Consider the following 9,324-nt stretch of genomic DNA (forward strand, 5'->3'; position numbering starts at 1 on the left):
GATTTGTATCTTAGCCTCATGGTTTTGTTCAAAAGGGATAGAAGTCTAAAGTATGTAGACTAAACAAAGATTTATATGGCCTTAAGCAAGCTCCCAAAATATGGTATGAGAAGATAAATGTTTACTTGGATGCAAATGATTTTGTAACATTCCAATTAAGAGTACCCTCTATGTAAAGAGGAGTAAGAATTATTTATTAGTTATTGTTTTATATGTTAATGTCATGCTGCTCATAGGCCCTAATGAGGAGAAGATTTCAACACACACTAATTCATATGCCTCACGCAGCATATGTGGGATTCAACATCCTCTATCCACATCAAGAGCTACACTAGATACAAAACCACATCAACAACCAACATCTCACTTATAATGACCCATTGGAATGCCCATTCATTTCTAACCCTACCTTAATAGGTAACTCCCTAATGTAAATTGTTAACCTAAATAACTCCCGATCCAGCAGAGCAGTATCACCACTTCCAACATAGTTGTACCTAGCAATGCACCACCGTATAAGAACAAAACATATCAACATAATAACATTTCATTCATAACCAACAAAGAGGGAAATGCCATATTCACTTTTGGATCGACAAAAAACAGGCAAAGCCAAAGGAAGTTTCAAGAGAATTTCAAGACCTCTTATTAAGGTGCATAAAATGGAAGTGCTGCCAAAATAGCAGTTGGTCAACTATCTTAACAGCAAGCAACATTTAGAAGCATACAATGGACGTGATGCCAAAATTGCAGTCGATCAACTGCAGTATCACTGTGCAGGTTGTGACACCAACAAGAACTGGCACAGCACTATTGGCTTTTCTGTCATTGTAGTCGCCTCTTTATCAGACCTTTGGCATGCAGGCCAGGACAAGAGACAAGACTGGCCTCTTAACACTGCTCCTCTAAAAACTTCAACCTATTATTTCATCCTTCTACTTCTCCAATTGTTAAGTGTAACTTCAATTAAATTTTACTAACAATTCTGATGTAAGCACAGAACACTTGTCAAAAACCCAAACTTGCATGGCATGTGAATTAAGCTCCAGGTTTTACTTACAGCAGTGTTGATGTGCCAGAAACTTGTCAAAAATCCAAGCTTGCATCGCAAGTGCCTCAATATCCTATGTTCCGCACCACAGGCATTTCACATCCTTTGCCATTGACAAGAGGCAGAAATAAACAGAGCATCAGGCAACTCGCTCACAATGGTAGACATGCATAGCTCCACCGTTTTAGCAACCATGAATAAAACATTCCTGGCCTTCACCTCTTATTTAAGTTAAAATCTCCCCTATCAACAGCCCAACTACAAGTGACGTAACACATCAAATCAAGGTGGTAGTAAAAAGAGCACAATTAACTACAGGATTCAAGCTAAAAACCATACTGCTTGCATTAAGAACTCCATATTTGCTATTTCATGCAAACAGACAATCCATTCAGGCCTGCTAAACTTCTCTCATAGTGTTGGAAAATAACACACATGACAATCTAAAGAACTCCATGCAGTCATATTGCCCTCTTGTGCTTATTCATTTTAAAAAAAGCATAAAAGCCTGAGTGAACTTCCTAATTTGGAGTTTTTAAAAAATAGGCGGCGGGCCAATTTGTAAATTGTCAGAAATCTTCTTTAGGCAGTCATAGCAAGCAGCAAATCACTGAGAATCATTGTCTGACAATTGAGATCACTTGGGAGAGCTAAACTCCTTATTGAGGCCAGCAAAGATCTGGGGAGGGCGATGTTCCACATACTTCCGCAAGCTATGTTGATGATAATGCTCTCCTTCCTTGAAATTCTCCAGGTATCCAGCTGCTCGGTCGACCTTGTTAATCCTAGAAAACATCAAATAGGTGAGGCATTCCTCCATGAGAACCTATTGATTAAACCTACAAGTGTGCTTCAATTGGAGAATAGCATCCTTTCACTAATGCCTCCCTTTTAAATCAAGAGTTTTTAAGAGGTTGAGCACACCTGACATCAGGATTTGCAAGGAGATTGCGGGCTATTGCAAATCCACACAAGCCAAGCGCTGTTCCTATTGCTGCGAAGAGTGGATAAATCTACACAGGCAAATTCAGCTCAAGATACTATCATTAAATAGTTAAAAAATAAGACTTGCATTTAGAACCACACAGAAACTCGAAATGCTTAAGCTACCAGGAGAACCAACAGAATTTGAGAGATTATATCTTAAACAAGAGGAAGATCATGACAAGCCAACTGAATGTTGACACACAGTGACATGATTCGTTTACAGTACTATTTGATCTATCATCACTGGGCCAAGACCTTCAACACAAAAAGACAAGAGACCTGCTACCCCATTTTGATTATCAACACAAGGCCAAGCTCAATCGAATGCACCAATAAAGGCAAACCTTGATGGCCTTCCAGAGAGCGGTTGGTCAAAGCACTCCACAACCATCCCTCTTTCAGATGACCATATAAGGGATATACTCCTGTTTTCAGAGACTCCCATTCAACCCTTGGCAGCCTCTCTCATTCCCATCCAAACACACAGTGCACTGTGTTTTTCTCCGAGGCCCAAGATCTTCCCGTAGTTACTGATTTTCCACCACCCGTAGGTGCTTAATTATCCACCCATAGGGGATGCCGCCGAGGAAGCACCAAGGGAGGTTTTGAACCCAGGACCTCTTGGTCCTAGGCAAACATGCATTGTGTTTTTCTTATGAGCAATGGGGGTGAGCAATGTTCTTCCTTGCATGAATGAGCTCAAAAACTTCATGGATAAAACACAGCCTCCTTACTTGAATAAGCAGTGAGTACTTCCATATGCAGAGGAGGCAGAACGTGGTAGTCCATATGCATGGCATAGAAATTAGAATACTGCTCTCACATCCGTATTTGTCAGTGCCGAAGTATTGGTATAAATTTATGTTAAGAGGAGGCAGAACATGGTAGTCCATATGCATGTCATAGAATACTGCTCTCACATCCCTACTTGTCAGTGCCGAAATGTTGGTATTAATTTATGTTAAGAGGAGGCAAAACATGGTAGTCCATATACATGGCATAGAATACTGCTCTCACATCCCTACTTCTCAGTGCTGAAATGTTGGTATAAAATTATGTTAAGAGAAGTCTACCTTGATATTCAACTCTTCTTCTGTATCCGCAGTAGAAAACAAGAGAAGTTTATTCAGTCAATGTAGTTGGAGAATGACTTAATCAATGTGCATGATTTCTTGAACAGAACATACATGTATGCAATACCTACGCACATACATACAATGTGTTGTTATCTTAAGTATCATCATAGCTAGCATAATCATATCCCAATTTTTATAGGCCATGGTCAATGGAATTGGTGGGTAACAAACCAAAAAGTTGCATACATAGATGTGTAATACATAAGCGTGTTGTGTCGCTTTGGTACTGATTTCGCTACTGGTATCAAGTAGCCCAATCCTTACAGGACATGGTCAACGAGAACCAATAATCAGAGACTGGCAAACTGGAAAGACAATTATAGCTACTGATACTACTTTCCCTGCGGGCTGTCAGTTTACCAAGCTTCAGCACTTCATTCATCTATTGCCTGCACTGGGCTGGGCTGGTTTCAGCTCCCAACAGAGGGGAGCACAGCACGCACCTCTCTCTCTCTCTCTCTCAATGTGTGTATGCACGTGCGTGGTGCATAAGTGAGCAAGAGAGTTGTGTGCTCATCTGTATGTACATAGGTCACTTGAATCAACAGTCAAGAAAGAGGGCTTGAAGCCCCCCAAGCTACAAGCTATCCAATTCACAAAGGCGGCCACACACAGATTTTATCTTATTTAACATCTTACTATATCCTAAGAGTATATGATGGTGGCATGTCTAATAAAAGATTCGTTGCAGAAGTTCATGACTCGTGCACAGGACCATCATTCTAGGGGCATTGGATTTTGATAATTTACTCTGATGCTAAACCCTAAAAATCAGAAACCTTTAAATTGATTATGTGTTATTTTTAAAAAATACAGGGTAATACCTTTGTAAGAAATCCATAATCAGGAAGTCATATCATCGGTGGCAATAGCTCAATGAATTCTAATGAAGAAACCCTAAAATGCGACGGTGACTAAGCTTAGTAAAGTACTGCTGGAACCTGATCAGATACCCTGATCCTAAATAAGGCAGGACCCTAAAAACGCGATCAATAAGGGGGCGGTGATACCATCGTAATGTACTAATAATCCCTTTTTTTTAAAAAAAGCAGAAGGACGAAGCCCTAGAAAAACAGGTTGGAAGCAGGCAGGGCACACGAAAAATCAGAAACCCTAGCTTAAAAGCTCCAGATCTGGACGAAAGGCTCAAGTTCAGAAGGGAGGGAAGGTAGCAGTACCTCTGGTCGGACCCACCGGCTGGCACCATGCGCAGGAGGCGACATGTTGACACACAGAGATACAGAGAGACAGAGAAGTCGAGTGCGGAGATAACAAGATGGAAGATCGGCGAGTAGTTTAAGCCGTGTTAATGCCACAAAAATAGGGTAGATTCGCACCCGGGTTGGTTGCTCGCAAATTATGAAATTTAAGGTCTTTATATATTTACAGACACTAATATAAATTAAACAATGTCCATAATATTCAAAAAAAATACTCAAAGGTACTCCAAGGCAACATAAGGATTTGTCTGAGAAATTGATCTCTCACTCTCAATATACAGACACAAATTATTAAATTTAAGGTCTTTATATATTTTCAGCTACAGATAAATCAAACAATGTCCATAATATTCAAAAAATACTCAAAGGTTCAAAAAAAAATCTCTCCAAGGCAACAACATAAGGATTTGTCTGAGACACTTAATATTCAAAAAATACTCAAAGGTTCAAAAAAATCTCTCCAAGGCAACAACATAAGGATTTGTCTGAGACACTGATCTCTCACTCTCAATATAAATTGCGAGTGGGTGGGGGATGCACAAGGGAGTCTCCCCATCCATGAGGCAACAACATAGGGATTTGTCTCGAGCTAGTCGCTCGTCATGCATGTAAGCTAAATTTGTGTACGGGTGGGGGATGAAGTACTTCCATGAGGCACAGACAAGGGAGATCCTCCCCTATCCGTGCGGAAGGGTGGATCCTCCTCTTGTAGAAGGGGAGAACCTCCCCTTCTGCAAAGGTGTCAACTGAAAAAGGGCCGAGGGGTGGATGGAGCCTTGGCTACTAATCTATAACCAACCTCATTCTCCTTACTCCATTTATGTCATCACCAATCTAAACAAGTTGGAAAATACCCATTTGTAAAAGGATGCCTTTCCATTTTGTAGTGAAACAAATAGCCATCCTAACTTGCAATCATTTCAAATAGTAATCATTTCAAAACAAGATAAAAATATGCAATTAAGTTTATTATGCTAGTCTTGTTCAAAAAAAAAGGTTAAAAATGGCTACTAAGACTTTTATATCAAAACTTGTCTTGTAAAATGTGAAGTATCAATAAGAATCATTTTGGAAGTGTAAAGTAGACACTCTATGGTGGTCAAAAAGAATAATTCATTTCAATTGAAAAGTCAAAAATATTACTTTATCTAGTGAGAGAATTTTTATCTTCATAGAATTTCACTATTTTCTAACAAAAATATTACTATAACAAAAACCACATTCATGGTTTTTATCTCACTTACTATCACACAAAACAAACCTCTTATATTCAAGTTGGACTTGGCCTCAAAAGAAGGGTGGTTTCTCATAAGGCATAGAGAGATAAGAGCGAGCTCTTAGTTTTTTTGGGCTTAAAATTTTGAATTAAAGGAAGAGAAGAAAAAGGAGACAATTCTTGCATCTATGTGCTACCCTGCACATGGCAAACCATATCATCATGTCAACTTCTAACATGCTAAGCTAGCAACCACATGGTCCAATTAACTAAGGCTAGAACAAATTTGAGCTTGCAATCTACAAAAAAGCTTTGAATATGAGATGGAAATCACAAGACCCATTATCTCAATTACTAAGAAGAGGGGGAGGGGGGGTGTGGGTGTGGGTGTGGGTGTGGGTGTGGGTGTGGGGGGAAGTTTTTCATTCAAGTGACTCTAGCTAGGGTTGTGCTTAGTGCAGTTGCTAAGATCACTATGTTCTATTTACAAGTTCTATGATATCGCCAAGGAGCTCTGCCAACTGAAAGGAGAAAAAAGCAATTGTTGATACATCAAACTACTAAGAAAATATTCACCTCAAACATGGATAGGTTGTGTATAGAGGACAAGAAAGCCTATGATTATGGAGCAGTTCTTTATATGGAAAGTCACTACAGACAATGAATTCAAAAGATGACTCAAAACCACTTTCAAGGTAAGATCTTCTTGCAAAAATCCATCTTGTGGGAAAAGGCTTTTACCAAGTGTGCTGGTGGCAATTTACGCTCAAAGGGAGATGATATCTGCAACTACATCCCAAGTAACAAAGGTGGTTTAGTCTGCTTAGTCCCTTAGTCAACCTCATTTGAACCTACAAAACTATTGTTGACCCAGTGCTAAAATATCCAAGAACTCTAGTATAGGCTCTAATAATTAGCATTATCATATCTCAAGCAAGAGGTGAAGCAATTCTAGCGGTCAATGACGAGATATTAGAGGAGTGACTTATGGATCTTTATTGTCTTATAAAAAGCCTTATACATGTGTGCTTTAGTTAGGGAATTTGGGTGATTACTTTGGGTAATACAATATGGGATTTTTATTCATCTCACCACCTTTGACTTGTGTCTCAAACTCTCTCAACTGCTGCTAATCTGCTTTCTTGTTTTGAGAAGAACGTCACTTTCAAATTGGTGGGCATTCACTCAAGCCCATTAATGTAAAATACTTATAGACGATGTTTTCCATGCTCAATGAGGATGTAATAACATCCAATAACTCTCTTTTTATGCATAATACTTATAGACAATGTTTCCATGCTCAATGAGGATGTAATAACATCCAACAACTCTATTTTTATGCATAATTCTCTAACTTCTAGGCTAATTCACTCTCTTTTTATGCACAATGCTCTAATTTCTAGTCTAATTCACTTTCTATATGGCTCCTGAAACAAGGAAAAACCAAAAAACCTTCTTTCAAATCAATCCAAACACTGCTAGGGATTGTAAAACCGTGTGCTATGTATAACTCTTTTTATAGTAAACCACTTGTCAATATGTGTAACTCTTATGCAAGAGATAGGAGAACAAAGAGCTACGCCCTAATTCAACCTCCTAGCAACAATGCCTAATAGCTCGATTGAGCACTTACCCTGGCTTAAACCTAAAGCCACCTTAATACAACTTTCGAATTGTTGATGCACTTGTTTCATCCTCCATACCTCCATTGCCACTTCTAAGGGTTGCAAGCAAAAGGGGAAATGCTTTGAGGGCTCTCCTCGCACAAGTCTAGGTGCAATCAATGCCTAATCAAATGTCACCACAAAACAAAATAGCCCCCCCTTTCTCTCACACAAACAACATAGTACCGCACTAGAAATGCACATGAGAGAATTAACAAGCACAAATTGCTCAAAATGGGGAGCTTTACTCAAAATTATAGAGTATGAGAAAAAGAGTGAGAATAAGCTCTAACCTCTGTAATGTCAATTTTAAGTAAAACATAAAGTAATCTTGAGACACATTATCTAAGAATGACATTTAATATATGGTAACAATATCAAGTTCCATCCGTAACCTCCCACCTCCAACCAACTTTAAGTTTGTCTAGCACTTCATGGGTTCATAATACATGGGACGTATTGACCTTGTTAGACCCTTGTAACGTCTTTGCATAGTCTTTGAGTGGACATAAGATTGTTGAAGAGCATACGAAACACTCAAATAAGCTCTAGCAATTACACCCATATTAAGGATTCCCTATAGTTTGTGTGCTAGTGTAACTTGGAACACAACATGGTTTTCTAGTTAACACCATAACCCAAAGGTTCTCCAAGTAGACTTATGGTGTCCTACTTTGTTTGGTGATTTAATTGAATTTGTCAAATGATGTAATGAATGCCAAGGCTTCACTATCGTATTAAAAAATGATAAAAATGCCTCTAACTCCTTTTATTTATCTATAAACTTTTGAGAAATGGTGTATTACTCCTCTAAAGCCAAGTTTCTATACATGACCATCATCACTAGATTTGGATGGCCACCCCACTAGAGTGATAGAGGGACTCACTTTCTAAATGAGATCGTTGAGCATCTTGGTGAGCAATTCTTGGTTAGCCATCAAAAGTCATCACCACATTTCCCCAAAGCCGATGGGTAGGACGAGAGTAGCAATAAGCTAATTTGTTGTATCTAGACTAAGGCTGTAGAAATGATTAGAAACAAAAGTTACTTGCAGCACCATTGTGGGCATGCCATACCACCTATAAGGTGGCAAAATCAAACTCCCTTTGATTTGGCAATGATTCCCTTAGACTTTAAGTGTTAAGTCGTAGAATTTTCGTAAGGGAGGTTAATTGGTGATGTCCTTTTTGTTAGCTCACATTGGACCAAGATCTTGCATCTCAAAAGTTGAGGCATGGTCAGCCTTAAAGGCTATGATCAAATCCTCATTGTTGCCCATCAACAACATGTTATCAACATAGGATTTTTGTAAGGGAGGTTAACTGGTGATGTCCTTTTTGTTAGCTCACAATGGACCTGGGTCTCACATCTCAAAAGTTGAGGCAAGGTCAGCCTTAAAGGTTGTGACCAAATGCTCATTGGTGTCAATCAATAACATGTCATCAACATAGAGAATGACAATAAGTAAATCTTGCTTATCCTTTTTTACATCAATCAAATAGGCATGAATATTTTGGCACCAAGCCTTGGGGGCTTATTTAAAACCATAAACCGTTCTTAAGCTTACATACCTTCTGTTCTTGTCCAGGTTAGGCAAATCGATTTGGTTCACTCACATAAACTTCTTCTTTTTCAGGGTAGCATTGCCTCTCAATGAAAGCTAGAGGAAAGTATTGAAACCCAAATAAGATTTATGTAAAGAGTTAAGGGTGATGTTAACCATTTCCTTACCGGAATGATCTCATCAATGTTGAGAGGTTGTTCTCTTAAGTCTTGCAACTTGGTTGAGTGTTCATTTATGGATCCCTTCTCCTGCATTTTCTTATTATTAAGTTTCCTTTAGAGAAAAGCAACTTGTGCTTCATTTTTAGCCTGATACATACTCTCTAAAGTGTCCCAACAAGTTTAAAAGTTTTCTAAGATCAAATGTATGGAATACTTTTGATAGACAAAGCAATTAATGCCAAAGCTTATACATCATAAGAATCTCATCTTCTTCGATCAGTAGTAATTTGAGTGTGTTTGGGTACGTTGGAGTGGTAGGAGTAA

At 38.8% G+C, this 9,324-nt stretch overlaps 1 protein-coding gene across 1 annotated transcript; it reads right to left on the reverse strand.

Moving 5' to 3' along the window:
• Window positions 1–1,498: 1,498 nt before the first annotated feature.
• Window positions 1,499–4,522, reverse strand: LOC147619998 (NADH dehydrogenase [ubiquinone] 1 alpha subcomplex subunit 4 homolog). Its single transcript, XM_086772121.1, has 3 exons — window positions 4,353–4,522; window positions 1,976–2,064; window positions 1,499–1,836 (listed from the first exon to the last, which is right to left on the reverse strand). Exons 1-3 carry the CDS (start codon window positions 4,395–4,397, stop codon window positions 1,689–1,691), a joined length of 282 nt encoding a protein of 93 aa, XP_086628247.1. The 5' UTR covers window positions 4,398–4,522; the 3' UTR covers window positions 1,499–1,688.
• Between the last annotated feature and the right edge of the window lie 4,802 nt (window positions 4,523–9,324).

Source organism: Cibotium barometz, chromosome 32, assembly GCF_041138505.1.
Source record: "Cibotium barometz isolate CiBa-2024 chromosome 32, ASM4113850v1, whole genome shotgun sequence".
NCBI classification, from domain to species: Eukaryota; Viridiplantae; Streptophyta; class Polypodiopsida; order Cyatheales; family Cibotiaceae; genus Cibotium; species Cibotium barometz.